This window comes from Chenopodium album, chromosome 26 (genome assembly GCF_948465745.1).
Source record: "Chenopodium album chromosome 26, dcCheAlbu1.1, whole genome shotgun sequence".
In the NCBI taxonomy this organism is placed as follows: domain Eukaryota; kingdom Viridiplantae; phylum Streptophyta; class Magnoliopsida; order Caryophyllales; family Amaranthaceae; genus Chenopodium; species Chenopodium album.
Window position 1 is genome coordinate 14870431 of NC_137859.1, and position 15011 is coordinate 14885441.

At 36.5% G+C, this 15011-nt stretch overlaps 2 protein-coding genes across 4 annotated transcripts; both read left to right on the forward strand.

The window, feature by feature from the left end:
* Nucleotides 1-1440: 1440 nt before the first annotated feature.
* LOC145616579 (uncharacterized) lies at nt 1441-11299 on the forward strand. 3 transcript variants are annotated; one of them, XM_081671328.1, is made up of 11 exons: nt 1441-1573; nt 1670-1731; nt 1811-1874; nt 2781-2852; nt 2939-2985; nt 3824-3983; nt 7733-7962; nt 8070-8193; nt 8308-8601; nt 8678-8794; nt 10501-11299. In XM_081671328.1, the coding sequence occupies exons 6-11, from the start codon at nt 3843-3845 to the stop codon at nt 10792-10794; spliced, it is 1200 nt and encodes a 399-aa protein (XP_081527454.1). In that variant the 5' UTR covers nt 1441-1573; nt 1670-1731; nt 1811-1874; nt 2781-2852; nt 2939-2985; nt 3824-3842; the 3' UTR covers nt 10795-11299. The 3 variants fall into 3 exon arrangements, with proteins under 3 accessions (XP_081527454.1, XP_081527455.1, XP_081527456.1); XM_081671329.1 differs by having other exon boundaries at nt 3832-3983; XM_081671330.1 differs by lacking the exon at nt 3824-3983.
* On the forward strand, nt 3841-7596 carry LOC145616576 (uncharacterized). Its single transcript, XM_081671327.1, has 4 exons — nt 3841-6073; nt 6168-6488; nt 6597-6696; nt 6791-7596. Exons 1-4 carry the CDS (start codon nt 5193-5195, stop codon nt 7520-7522), a joined length of 2034 nt encoding a protein of 677 aa, XP_081527453.1. The 5' UTR covers nt 3841-5192; the 3' UTR covers nt 7523-7596.
* Nucleotides 11300-15011: the final 3712 nt, after the last annotated feature.

Sequence of the window (15011 nt, forward strand, 5' to 3'; positions counted from 1 at the left end):
TCATCTCCTTGCACCAATTTACAAAGAAACATTTTGAGAGCGATATAAAGGAACCAAACCGAACAGATTGAACCAACATACAAATATACCGCCACTTAGGCCTACATCATCTACACCACTACAACCTAAAAAAGACAAAGATGCTAACTTTTGTACAACAATATCAACAGACACCATAGTTTCATAGAGACAAACGATATCCAAACTATGAGAGCGGACTAGAGAAGAGATATAAGGAATTTTAGGGGAGTCCGCTGATCCTAATCCCCTACAATTCCAACCACCGACCTTCATTTAGACTTTGGTGACCCAATACGGGAGGTCACCGATCCTTCGGAAGTTGTTGTAGCCACTAAAACCGAATTTCCTTTGCGTTTCTTATAAGGTAAGAAGCGTGATAGACCCCGAGATTCACAGGATTTTTGAAATTGTTCCTCGGCTAATGGGGGTACAGAAGGTTCAATTGCGCCACTCAACTGTTTCTTAGGCCCATGGTGCTTAATCCATTCCCACATTTTTCCTTCGCTCCCCCTTAGCTTCATACCAAAATATGTGAATTTTGTAGAATTATGTTTTGGTTGTTTAAGAGGATGTGATCTTCGTGAAGAGAATGGCATACTAATCATCCCGGGCTTATAGTTGGGACTGGGTTTTGTAAAAGGTGGGAAATTAGATGAGGTTAAGGTGTGGCTAGGCTCTTTAAGAGGAGGGTTTTTAATTTTTATGGATTTTGAGTGCGGCCTCCTCTTTTTTAAAGGGGAGACAGATGGAGTAACAATCATAAGGGATCTTTTTTTTCATTGACTACTCTTGGGTTGGGGTGGAATGATGTCTTTGAAAAACCTCCGAAGGTTCACTCTAGTAGTTCTAAATGTTATGTTCATTTTAGTCCAATATTCGAATTGGATATATTATGTTCAAAGTAAGACATTGGCTTATTTGGTCCATTGTTATCAGTCACCAAAGAAGTAGGCATATAAGAGGACAAACACAACTATTCTTCTTATGTCCAACCCTATTACACCCCGAGCACAAAACAAATAAATTCTCATGTCTGATATTAATCCATTTTAACTCAGAGTTTCCAAGGTCTAAGAAGAAACCAGGTACTAATGGTTCAAACACATGAATTTGGAGATTTACTCTAAGCAAACACATAATTGAACCTGGTACACTACTAAAATTCGCGGATTTTACGACTGTTTCCTTGCGATGGGCCAAAAAACGGTCGCAATTAATATTATTTACGACCGTTTATTAGCCTGTCGTAATTCTAATTAATTGCGACCGTTTTATAATAAATTGCGGCCGTTATAACGGTCGTTAAAATTATAAGAATTAATTTTTTTTTTGAAAATAATTACGACCGGCCTAAACGGTCGTAGAGACGGTCGTAACATTTTAAATCTTTTTTTTTTTGTTTCGCTGAATCCCAAAATAAAACAAATTCGTGAGTTTGGGTTTTCAGAAGGGGGAGTTTGAAGCAGAGAAGAAGGGGGAAGAGGAGAACACCTCGCTGCTCTGCCGTTGTTCTCACCGACGACCTGTCTCCGGCCAGCGACGCTACACACAGGTATGCCGTTCTATTTTTTTTTTGTTTTTTATTTTATTAGTTTAGTTAATTTGTTCGAAAACCCTAACGTTGGGTCTCAATTCAACCCCCACGCAGACCACCGTCGCCGGATTCCCCTCCAGGTCGTCTCTCCTTTGCTTTCTAATGATTGTACCAAGGTAAGTCGATGGTATTATTATGAATTTTTGTTAATTTGGGAGAAAACCCTAAAATTGATTCACAAATCAACGTTTGCAGGCGAAAAGTCGCCGGTTTCCTCCTTCTGTCGTAGCCTCCTCCGTCTTCTGTCGATTGTAATCAAGTAAGTCATGCAATTTTGGGTTTTTTTTTTTAAAAAAAAATTATTTTATTTTATTTTTTAAAAATTTATTTACTGTTTATGGCCTTCTCTCTCTTTCTTTCTTTTGTGGATTGATTAATGAAGCAGTTTATGTATGGAATTGGGTTTGATTCATTTTTTGATTGAATGAGGGTTAATATGGTTGTTCTGAAGTCTTATTTGGTTTAATTTGAGTTAAATGGTAACCAATTTTAACTTTTCTGTCATTTATAATTGTTTATATTTTGATGATGAAATACTGAAGTCCATTGGTGTTGTTGTTGATAAACTATGGTGTAGTCTGATGATTAATGTGATTGTGTTAAAATTGAATTGATTTGCTTTGGTGTAATTTGAGTAGAAAGGAACTAATGTCGAAGTGGATTTCAAGTTTGGTTTTAATTAAACTGTTTGTGGTGGCAATTTGATTAGAAAGGGAACCACTATCACATTGAATTGTTTGGATGTAATGAAATTTTTGTCTTAAATCGATTAAATAAGCCATGTAACTTTGTTTGCTTTGAGATTTACTGTTGAATTTGTACATGATCTTATCTAATATGCAAGATTCATAATGACTAGTTAAGAATTAGACATGGTAAATTTGCATTCCAAATAAGCTAGTTTATCGTAAATGTGTATTAATACATGGGTTTATCTCATTGTAATTACTTTAATATCATACTACATAGTTGAATAATTTCTTATACTATAAATAGTCTTTTCGCCTATTTTTTAGTCAAAAATGGTGAAATTTAACTCTTGTCCTTTTGATTAAGCTATGTTCTCAGTCTTGACCTTTTGGTTGATTTTTGTTTTATTTTTTTTTAATTTCGTTATTTAATCTTAAAAAGCTAATTGTGAGTCGCAAATTAACCCCCTTTGCAGCTCCATCGTTGCGAGATTCCTCTTCTGCCCGTCTTTCCTCCTTTTTCAGCCTATTTCCATCGCCCCCACTAGGTAAGTCGGCTGTACTTATTTATTTTTTTCATTTTAAAATTTTTTATAAATACCCTGCCTAAAAGTGTAACACCACCATATACCAGGAACACCTTTGTCGCTGCCTCTGCTTCTTCTGGTCAACTCCTCCGCTGTGTGTTTTTCTTCCCTTATTTATCTACTTCTTTTACTTGTGCTATATGATTCATATTTATGTTATTTGTTATGGAGTTGTGATCTCATGTGTTGGATAATTTTAGTTTGCTATTGATAGCTTGTTGTGTTGTTGGATTTTTTTACGCTTTATTGTGCGTAGGCTAGAACTTGGATGTGTTTTGGTTGGAGTAGAAATTTATTTTACTTTATGTCCAATGTAGGACTATTGGATGGTGTGAACTCATGTGTTGGATAATTTTAGTTTTCGTTTTAAAAAAAAATGAATCTTATTGAATTACAATGGCTTCATTAGAAATATGTATGTTTAAGGGGTTATTATAATCTTGCGAACAATAATTTGTATTATGGTCCCATAAAGTATTTAGTAAATTATTTGTTTTTTCATGAAGGGTTACATGTGTCTTTTTTCTAAAAAAAAAATATTTTAATATTTTGATTTTTGTTATCAAACTCCCATCTTTGTTAAGTATACAAATCTTATTGCTTCTATTATTTTATTAATGTTACATCAATTTACTTTGAAATGGTATAAATATAATTTTTAAATGTAAGTTATAAATAATTTAATCAATATTGTAAATTATAAATAATAAGTATCTTAGAAAAAATGTTGTAAAAATTATATTTATTTATCAAGTTAGAAGCATGTGACATAACATATGTTTAAATCTCTTAATAAAGAATGTGAAATCAACTTTCCCGTTCAAGTCATGATAAGGCCTTTGGATATCATTTCGATTCTAATTGTATCTTATGCCATTATTGTAATGAATACAAGTTCAGTGTGTATGATTAATGTGATTTGTTTTTCATAGTGTTGTAGATTTTGTAACCATGAAAAGGAAAGAGCGTTGGTGGATGTATGATAGATACGATGGCCGTAATACCCGTAAACTTAGGCAAGAGTTTGTGGATGGTGTTGAACAATTCATACAATTCTGTGAAGCTCATCCTGAGAGCCCGGGCGTAGATGAAGTAAGATGCCCTTGTCTGTTATGTAAGAATAGACGTCTTCATGATGCAAACACAGTAAAATTCCATTTGTTCAAAAAGGGGTTTATACCTGAAAACTATGAATGGGTTTCTCATGGTGAAGGGTTTCCTACATCAAGTGTAGAGCAACCAAATACGTACCGTGAGATGGTTCTCGATGCTCTTGGGAGTAATCATGAACCATCGGGTGACGATAGTACTAGTGGTTCAGATGAAGAGCCAAATGCTCAAGCAAAAGCATTTCAAGAGCTTTTAATGGCTGCCGAGCAACCACTGTACGAAGGTAGCTCCATGTCTGTGCTAGAAATGGCATCTCGAATTGTATCTTTGAAATCGGAATACAATTTGCCCCATAGGTGTGTTAATGGTTTGCATCATTACTAAATGAAGCGATTCCCGACAATAATAAGATGGGAAAAACATTCTACGATACAAAGAAGATTCTTAACGGACTTGAGATTCCGCATGAGAAGATTCACGCATGCCCAAAGGGTTGTATGTTATTTTGGAAAGCTGATGCTGAGTTGGATAAGTGTAGAGTGTGCGATAGGGACAGATATAAGAGGACTTCAAAGGGGTCATTGGTTCCCGTAAAAGAACTCATCTATTTTCCCATCACTCCAAGGCTACAACGGTTGTTTGCAACAAAGAACGTTGCGCAGGAAATGACCTGGCATTCCAAAAATCCTAGAGTCCAAGGCACAATGGCGCATCCTAGTGATAGTGAACCTTGGAAGCACTTGGATAGATCCTTCCCCGATTTTGCATCTGAACCTAGAAATGTGAGACTTGGTATGTGTACTGATGGGTTTGCTCCTAATGGCAAGTTTGGGGGTTAGTACTCATGTTGGCCCGTCATTCTGACCCCTTATAACTTGCCTCCATCGATGTGCATGAAAAAACCATTTATGTTCCTTTCTTTGCTCGTTCCTGGTCCTAAAAATCCGAAGGGGAACTTGGATGTGTATATGCAACCGTTAATTGAAGAATTGAAACAACTATGGGACGTTGGTGCAACAACTTATGACATTTCACAAAGGAGAAACTTCAATTTGCGTGCAGCAATCTTGTGGACTATAAGTGATTTCCCAGCCTATGGTATGCTTTCTAGATGGGCAATAGCCGGTAAAAAAGCTTGTCCATATTGCTTGGACAAATCAAAAGCTTTTTGGCTTGAAACATGGTGGTAAAATGTCATGGTTTGATTGTCACCGCCAATTTCTTCCTCCCGAACATCCTTTTCGAAACAACAAAGTTGCTTTTTGTAAGAATAAGGTTGAAAAGGGGACACCGCCACACATAATGTACGGCGACGAGCTATGGCAACAAGTTCAACACTTGGCTAAGGCAACAGATGGACCTGAAGCACTCACAAGCTTGAAAAAGAAGAAACTAGGGTGGTTTAAACAAAGTATTCTTTGGGAGCTACCGTACTGGAAGACTCTTCTCCTCTGCCACAACCTCGATGTCATGCATATTGAAAAGAATTTCTTTGACCAGCTAATTCACACAGTGATGGATGTGAAAAAACATACTTCAGACACAGTTGCAGCTAGATATGACATTGCCAAATATTGCAAACGACTACAATTACATGTGACGGAGGATGCGAGAGGGAAAGACACTTTGCCTAAAGCTCCATTCTCACTAGACAAGGCTCAAAAGAAAGTGTTATGCGAGTGGGTAAAGAACCTGAAATTTCCCGATGGTTATGCTTCTAATTTGAGTAGATGTGTAGATTTACAATCATGTAAGCTTCATGGTTTAAAGAGCCACGATTGTCATGTCTTCATGGAGAGGTTGTTGCCAGTTGCTTTTAAGGAATTGCTCCCGGTCCATGTTTGGAAAGCTATTACTGAGATTAGTCTTTTCTTCCGTGACCTTTGTTGTTCCACCATCAAATTGAGTGATATGGAAAGATTGGAACACAACATTGCAGAAATTCTTTGTAAGTTGGAGAAGATATTTCCACCGGCGTTCTTCAACTCTTTGGAACACTTACCAGTTCACCTGCCTTATGAAGCTAGGTTATGTGGTCCTGTCCAATATCGTTGGATGTATCCATTTGAAAGGTTTTAACTCCTACAAACTCATAGTTTCCATTTTTTTTTATACACCTATAGTAGTTTGCATAACATATAACTTAATCAATTTTATAAATTTTAGGTTCCTTAATCATTTGAAACGTAATATTGGCAATAAGGCTCGTGTTGAAGGTTCAATCTGTAATGCATATCTAACGGAAGAGATAGGGTACTTTTGCTCTAACTACTTCCAACAAGGAGTGGATACTAAAACACGTGACTTAGGTCGTAATGTTCATGATGAAGTTGAAAGCACTTTGGATGATAGTGTTCCGGAACTGTTTAGGGTTGATCAAGGACATGCTTCTACAGGTAGAGTGCGCCACTTTTTGGATGAGAAAGAATTACAACGTGCTCATTTGTATGTTTTGGGAAATAGTGGCATTCTGGAACCATATGAGAGGTATTACATTTGTATTTATCACACTCACTAAGATTTCATTGAATGTGCAACGTATCCAATGTCATTCACCATCATTAATACTCTTTCTCTGGTTATATGGAATGGAAGGGAGTTTGAGGACCACATTGTTCTAATGCAACCCACTATTCGCAAAGAAGAGGTGTGGATTAAACATGAAGCTGAATTCCTCAAGTGGTTTAGGTTGAAAGTGAGTGTGTTACGCATTTGACATCAACACTTTTTTTTTCTTGCTATAAATTAAGGACTCATATCAATTTAACATAATTATGCCATATGAGCAGGTGATTCAAGACAAGCCAAATGATGAAATATTGTTTGCTTTGGCAATGGGCCCATCTAAGCGAGTGCGTACTTGGAACCAATTCTATGTGAACGGATACAAATTCCAAACTTATGGCCATGGAAAACAGAAGTCAACAATGAATTATGGAGTGAGTGTATCCAATGAAGATGGTGGAGATTATTTTGGTATTTTAGAGGATATCATCGAGTTGGAGTTCACTGGTGCCCTTCGCACTTATAAGACTATTCTCTTCAAGTGCAGTTGGATGGATTCTACTAGGGGTATGAACATTGACCAATACAAGCTTGTAGAAGTCAATCATACCAAAAAATACCCCAAGTACGACCCATTTGTGCTTTCTTACCAAGCTAACCAAGTCTACTACGCACCTTATCCAAGTCTGAAAAGAGATAAGGTTCAATGGTGGGCAGTGTTCAAGACAAAGGCGAGGTCAGTTGTTGATGCACCAGTTGCCGAAGACTTTCTACAAGAAACCACTGCTGACATTCCTACTCTTTGTGCTCCGGATGACATTCCAGACTACGAAGGTGATGAAGATGGATTAGGAGATTCGGATACTGATGATGTAGTCCTCCCCGATGCCCCTCCAGATGAGTCCAGTTTCGAATCTACTGATAGTGAGGACGAGGATGAGGATGATGGATTTTGGGACGACGATAGTGATGATGATCTTAGTGCTGATGGGGAGGGTGATTCAACTGAGATTTAGGAGATTGATTGTAGCTTTGTTTTAACTTTTGAATTATTTAATCTTAATGGAGTTTAATTTATTTTAAAAGACCATCCAGGTTTTAATTTGATATACTTGTGTATTATTGATATTGTGCAAAGCCAAGGTTATGTGTGATGTTACCTTATAGATCGCAATAACATAATTATATGATCTTTAATGATGTGCATAATGTTTATCTTACTATAGGTTGTCATGGTTGGTGGCGGTCGTCGGATTTTGGGACATGTCACCCCGAGAGAATTGTTTCCATCGACAAGCCATGAAAATACGAAAACTTCTCCAGAAGTTACCCCAGAGTCACGTGTAGATGGTACTGGGACATCTACTCAGGTTCCTGAGACGCAAGACGATGACTCTACCATGGGTGAGGTAGCTACCCTCGTTGCGAGACGGACTTTGTACCCTACAGGGTTATGGTAAGTTAATCATGGTTAGCTTAATTTGCATTCGAATTTGATCAATGTTGGTTAGATTTGTATTTTATGTATGTAATGACTTCATTTGTTTGCTTATTGGTACTAAGGTTCGATGATAACACCGTGAGCACCTCCATTACAGAGATTTTTCAAGCACATTGGCGCAAACCATGGCTTAACTATGATGAGGCTGACGAGGGTACTAAGACCCATTGGTGGAACCAGTTTACGGTATTATATAACCCCCAAGTTTAATTTACTTATCTAACTTTGGTGTGTGTTGGTTACTTATTACAATGAATTATTACTCATAATATTTTTGTTGTTTCTTAAAAAAATTTGCAGAAACTATACCTTTGGAACGCTGATCTTGACACCCTTGTGAAGAAGGAGTATGAAAAGAAGGCACATAAGAGGTTGAAAGAGATGGCATACAATGCTTCTGTCAGAAACAAGTCAGTTCCAAAATGGATGGGGCATACTACGTTTCAGCAAATGATGGATAAAAGAAACAAGAAAGATTTTCAGGAGAGGTCAGAAAAAGCTAAGAAGAACAGGAGGGGCGGCTCCCTGTCTAATCCAATTGAGCCGTCACACTTCCAAGGTTCTATCTCTGCATCAAAGCATGAAAAGAAAATGGTAATACTTAATGGTTTTTAATGATAAATTTAAGTAGTTGCATACATTAAGCATTAAAAGAGTTTGATTTGTGCAGGCTCAGAAAGCCGGTGGAGTACTTCCAAGTGCCCCTAAGGTCTTCCTAAAGACCCATTTCAAGGAAGTTCCTGGAAAAGGAAAAGTTGCGGCTAACAAGAGGGCACAAGAAATCTCGGTAACACATCTAACTTTGGAAACTAATGAAATAATTTTTTTTAGGAAGAAAGCAAAACATAATCACCTTTACTTGTATATGCATGAAAATATCTATGATTAAGCAATTTGAACCTATAAACAAGTTTAATATGCTTTATATGAGATGTTTGATTGATAAAATCTTAGTTTATATCAAAAACAAAGAGTTAGGTAAATTAGAAGGTCATTTAAGCCATTTTAGCCTAGTTATGACCCTATAGCCTTGTATATGCATGGAAATGTCTATTATTAAGCAATTTGAACCTATAAACATGTTTAATATGCTCAATTTGAGATGTTTGATTGATAAAATCTTAGTTTATATCAAAAACAAAGAAAATGGGTAAGTTAGAAGGCCATTTAAGCCATTTTAGCCTAGTTATGACCCTATAGCCTTGTATATGCATGGAAATGTCTATGATTAAGCAATTTGAACCTATAAACATGTTTAATATGCTGAATTAGAGATGTTTGATTGATAAAATCTTAGTTTATATCAAAAACAAAGAAAATGGGTAAGTTAGAAGGCCATTTAAGCTATTTTAGCCTAGTTATGACCCTATAGCCTTGTATATGCATGAAAATGTCTATGATTAAGCAATTTGAACCTATAAACAAGTTTAATATGCTGAATTTGAGATGTTTGATTGATAAAATCTTAGTTAATATCAAAAACAAAGAAAATGGGTAAGTTAGAAGGCCATTTAAGCCATTTTAGCCTAGTTATGACCCTATAGCCTTGTATATGCATGAAAATGTCTATGATTAACCAATTTGAACCTATAAACATGTTTAATATGCTTTATATGAGATGTTTGATTGATAAAATCTTAGTTTATATCAAAACAAAGAAAATGGGTAAGTTAGAAGGCCATTTAAGCCATTTTAGCCTAGTTATGACCCTATAGCCTTGTATATGCATGAAAATGTCTATGCTTAAGCAATTTGAACCTATAAACATGTTTAATATGCTGAATTTGAGATGTTTGATTGATAAAATCTTAGTTAATATCAAAAACAAAGAAAATGGGTAAGTTAGAAGGTCATTTAAGCCATGTTAGCCTAGTTATGACCCTATAGCCTTGTATATGCATGAAAATGTCTATGATTAACCAATTTGAACCTATAAATATGTTTAATATGCTGAATTTGAGATGTTTGATTGATAAAATCTTAGTTTACATCAAAAACAAAGAAAATGGGTAAGTTAGAAGGTCATTTAAGCCATTTTAGCCTAGTTATGACCCTATAGCCTTGTATATGCATGAAAATGTTTATGATTAACCAATTTGAACCTATAAACAAGTTTAATATGCTGAATTTGAGATGTTTGATTGATAAAATCTTAGTTTATATCAAAAACAAAGAAAATGGGTAAGTTAGAAGGCCATTTAAGCCATTTTAGCCTAGTTATGACCCTATAGCCTTGTATATGCATGAAAATGTCTATGATTAAGCAATTTGAACCTATAAACATGTTTAATATGCTGAATTTGAGATGTTTGATTGATAAAATCTTAGTTTATATCAAAAACAAAGAAAATGGGTAAGTTAGAAGGTCATTTAAGCCATTTTAGCCTAGTTATGACCCTATAGCCTTTGTATATGCATGGAAATGTCTATGATTAAGCAATATGAACCTATGAACATGTTTAATATGTTGAATATGATTTTTCTTAATTACAGGATTCCTACCAAAAGAAGCTTGACGAGTCTTCCACTCAAGGGTCACAACCGGACCCTAACAAGCTATACTGGGACGTTGTTGGTGGTAGGAAAAAGGGTGTAGTGAAGGGCCTAGGTGCAAGCGCTAGTTTGTTTTACAGCCCCTCTTCTGAGAAAAGCTCGCAATCGTACAATCTTTCTATAGCTTCACAGTTGGAGGAACGGGTGCAAGTCGAGGTTGCCGAGCGAATAGAGGAGGCGAAAGTGCAGATGCAAACACAGATGGAGGCACAGTTTGCTACGCAGTTGCAGTAAGCATTGAAGAAGGAGCGGGAGGAGGCGGCAATTGAGAGTAAGCGAATGATGGAGACGATGTTGCAGAACTTGTTCTCTAACTGTTCAGGTGGTCCTTCATTTCAGCTTCGTAGGGAAGATGACCCGGACATGAGTGGTGGTGGGGTTGGTCAACAGGCTCCAGTGTCGTAGTTTATTTGTTCATATAGCTCTTAGTTTAGTATTGTTCATATAGGCCTCAGCTTTTTTTTGGGGGCATAGGCCTTAGCTTTTTTTTTGGGATATAGGCCTTAGCTTTTTTTTGGGGGGAACATAGTCCTTAACTTAGTATTATATTGTGCATATTGGCCTACTCTATTTTTGAAAGAACATAGGCCATTACTAATTCATATAGGCCTAACTTAGTTTTTAGTTTACCTTATAAAACTATTACTAACTAATTAGTATTATTATTAACTTGAGCATTGTTATTGTAAATATTGTTCAAAGTTGGACTTATTAGTATGAATTATGTGTTTTAATTTAATTATTTTTAAATTTATGAAATATAAAAACAGGTTATAGGTTCAGGTTAGGATGGCAACGTAAAATCAAATGGTATTAAAATTATGATTTTTGATGGTAATAATAACATATTATACCTGTCGCAAATGCCAAAAATTGCGACCGTCATATACCAGTCGCAAATACCAAAATTGCGACCGTCACAAAAACCTGTCGCAAATGCCAAAAATTGCGACCGTCATATGCCTGTCGCAAATACCAAAAATTGCGACCGTCATATACCTGTCGCAAATACCAAAAATTGCGACCGTTATATACCTGTCGCAAATACCAAAAATTGCGACCGTCTCAGACCGGTCGCAAACATCAGAAATTTGCGACCGTCATGAACCTGTCGCAATTTCGACAGTTAATCAACCAGTCGTTGAAAATACAAAAAACGGTCGCAAAAATAATTGCGACCGCCATATTGTCGCAAATTTGTTTTTTTGCAACCATCAAAATAACGACCGGCGTCTTGCGACCGTTGACGGTCGCAATATCAGTTTGCGACCGTTTTTGCCCGTTTTTACGACCGGTTGTGGCGGTCGCAAAAACACGTTTTTTTAGTAGTGGTAGGGGATCATCAATACACAAAATGTTCCCATCCAAAGAAAGCATTGGTTTAACAATATCTAACTTGCATAAGTTCAGAGGTACCTCATCAAGGTGTACCCATATAGCAACCTCTTTGAAGCTTATATCCCTTATTGATTTACCTAAACTCCAAGGTTTGAAAACTAGAAGAGCTGTCTGGTACGCTAAGAATCCCTACTCCAACATGGCATGTAATACCCCTCATGATTGCTTTAAAGGAGTTTGATATACTACTCATATCAACAAGATGCATCTTCTTTTTAGGGAGCTCATATGCTAAGAATACTCCATAGTTAAGCGTGCTTGGCTGGGAGTAGTCTTGGGATAGGTGACCTCCTGGGAAGTTTTCTCGGGGTGTGCATGAGTGAGGACAAAATGCGCCGGAAGGACTCGTGTTGGTTTGTGGGGACAGTTGTTGGCCCTCGATGCGCATTTCGTGACAATAGGTCCCTCCCTAATTTGTTTGGGGTCGGGGTGTTATAAATGGTATCAGAGCAACCTTGCGACCGCGTGCTGACCGTGGATAATTGATCCTATGTCAGTCGTCTAGCGGGGGAGAATTCTGGGGCCATATGGCCGTAGCCAGACTGGATGTAACACTTTGGCTACCCAGTTGCCGTTAGGTGTAATACTGGAGTCCCTAGCTTTCCAGGCGCAACGAGGGCGTTGCCGTTTTCAAGTGGGGGTGTATGTAATACCCCTCATGATTGCTTTAAAGGAGTTTGATATACAACTCATATCAACAAGATGCATCTTCCTTTTAGGGAGCTCATATGCTAAGAATACTCCATAGTTAAGCGTGCTTGGCTGGGAGTAGTCTTGGGATGGGTGACCTCCTGGGAAGTTTTCTCGGGGTGTGCATGAGTGAGGACAAAATGCGCCGGAAGGACTCGTGTTGGTTTGTGGGGACATTTGTTGGCCCTCAATGCGCATTTCGTGACAATAGGCCCCTCCCTAATTTGTTTGGGGTCGGGGTGTTACATGGCATCTCTGTCACGGACATCTTCATAGAGAAATAGAAAGATATTATTGTACTTCTGAACTTTAATTTCCCTAAATTTAATCCATTGGCTTGTCACCCATTCTTGAATTTGAAACTCTGAAAAATGACGATAGTCTACAAACTTCCCGAGAACTAGGTGATGAAGGAAATTGGAATTTTGGGATGTGTAACAACTGTTTCCGGCTTGGGTAATCAGAAAATTGAGGCGAAGCCATATCAAGTGAAATAAGGGAAGAGGTAGAATCTAGGAAGATCGTGAACGAAGGACTAGGTTAACAAAACAGAGCTAAGAAAATAATAGAAACCCACTTATACGAATAGTAACACTAAGCTATTATATATATCTAATGGAAAGGAAACACTAACTATTTAAAAGTCGTCGCCGATGATACAGGCTGCCGAGAACACGATGATGCGGCAATGAACAGAAAACTGAGGTAAAAGCACCACCAATCATTCAAGAGGATTTGGGTTTTCGACCGAGTAGTTGCGAAATCAACGAAAACTTGGTTTGATTGATTGTAGTTGTTAATTAAGGGGTAAAGGAAAGGTTTGTCGGTGAGAAATGGTGGCAGGAATAAAAGGCTCTAGAATTCTTCTTGAGAGATAAGCTCCCTTTCAGAGAGAGAAGTGTTGATACACTTTCTTATTTGGTAACCCTTAAAATACCTATTGAATCCGTAGTGTTAATACTCATTTTAAACTGTTGTGCTAATGAGATTCCGCCAATCAAGTGATCGTTTCCTGAAATAGCTTTGATTGAAAGTTTTTAATTGATTTTGTTGACTCCTTTATTGGTCCAATCAAATCCATGATGGATGAGTTGAAATCAAATCGATATTGTTTGATATCTTTGACCAAGGAGTCATCTTTCCTTTCTTAGCTATTATCCTTTTTTTGTGCCAATGAAGTCAATTCTAAAAATCTTTTATTGATTCTCTGTTTCTTATCCTAATTTGTGGGATGTAAAGAGTCTAATTCCAACAGTTTCATATTTGAAATCCATGTGTTTTTTGTTGTAACATGTGTTGTATGTTTTTGTCAGACGGCGTGTCACATGTGAAATTCATTAAAAAAATAATTTTGTTGCAACATGTGTTACGTGTCATATTTGATATTCATTTAAAAAAATATTTTTATTGTAACATGTATTACATGCATTTGACTTGACGACAAGTCATGTTTGAAATTCATAAAATATTACTGCACGTGACACTTAAACTTGATTATCAATGTTTTATTAATATTTCTTCTGTTTCATAATTTTTTCACAAATTTTGACCAGACACACATGCCAACGCATAGGTTTAATAGCTACTAAATATTTTATAAAAAGTTGATAATAATAAATATACATACTACCTCAGCTTCTTATTTTGTGCAACAATTGCCATTTTAAGATGTTACAAGTTTTTGCTCCTCATCCTCGAAATTAAATTTATTAAAACCCTAAAGGTGGGATTTTTTGTTTTTTTTTTTTTTTTTTTTTTTTTTTTTTTTTTTTTTTTGTGGTGTACTTCTGGATTTCGGCAATTTGTTGGTTTATTTTAAAGGTGGGTTTGTGGTCGATTTTGGCGGTTTTTTGGGTTTGTTTTCTGGTGATGAGTTTGCGGGTTTAGTTATTTTTTTGGGGTGGGTTTGTTTTTAGAGAGAGCTTTTGTTAGTTTATGGTAGTTTTAATTTGTGGTGGTTTCGAAAAATTCTAGCGGTGTGGGTGGGTGGATGGTGCGCTTCGTCGGTTTCTAGGGAGGATGTGTGGTGGGTGGGTGTTATTGTTAGTGATATGGTGGTTGTTGATGTTGTATTTGTTGGGATGGTGGTAATAAGCTCTCTTAATTATTTGTATCTTACTTTAATTGACATCCTTTAAAAGTTTTGTCTTGCTAAATTAATGTGCGAGGTATTTTGTTGCACAAAATAAGAAAAAGTGGTAGTATTAATACACAGTTAAAGTTAATAGATAAATAGTAGTCCTAAAAATTAACCTGTATCAATTATTTAGATAGGAAGGAGTATATATATAATTAAATATTGACCTAACTCACAAACTTATCTTATCAATTTATCAGATATTCGTATTGACCTTGATAAGTAA

Bases quoted from the DNA above. Each gene is read 5' to 3' on its own strand.
- LOC145616579 (XM_081671328.1), top strand. From the start codon at position 3,843: ATGAAAAGGAAAGAGCGTTGGTGGATGTATGATAGATACGATGGCCGT. The intron at 7,963-8,069 runs GTAAGTTAATCA...ATTGGTACTAAG, and splicing joins TTGTACCCTACAGGGTTATG to GTTCGATGATAACACCGTGA. The intron at 8,602-8,677 runs GTAATACTTAAT...TGATTTGTGCAG, and splicing joins CAAAGCATGAAAAGAAAATG to GCTCAGAAAGCCGGTGGAGT.
- LOC145616576 (XM_081671327.1), top strand. From the start codon at position 5,193: ATGTCATGGTTTGATTGTCACCGCCAATTTCTTCCTCCCGAACATCCT. The intron at 6,074-6,167 runs GTTTTAACTCCT...TATAAATTTTAG, and splicing joins TGGATGTATCCATTTGAAAG to GTTCCTTAATCATTTGAAAC. The intron at 6,489-6,596 runs GTATTACATTTG...ATGGAATGGAAG, and splicing joins ATTCTGGAACCATATGAGAG to GGAGTTTGAGGACCACATTG.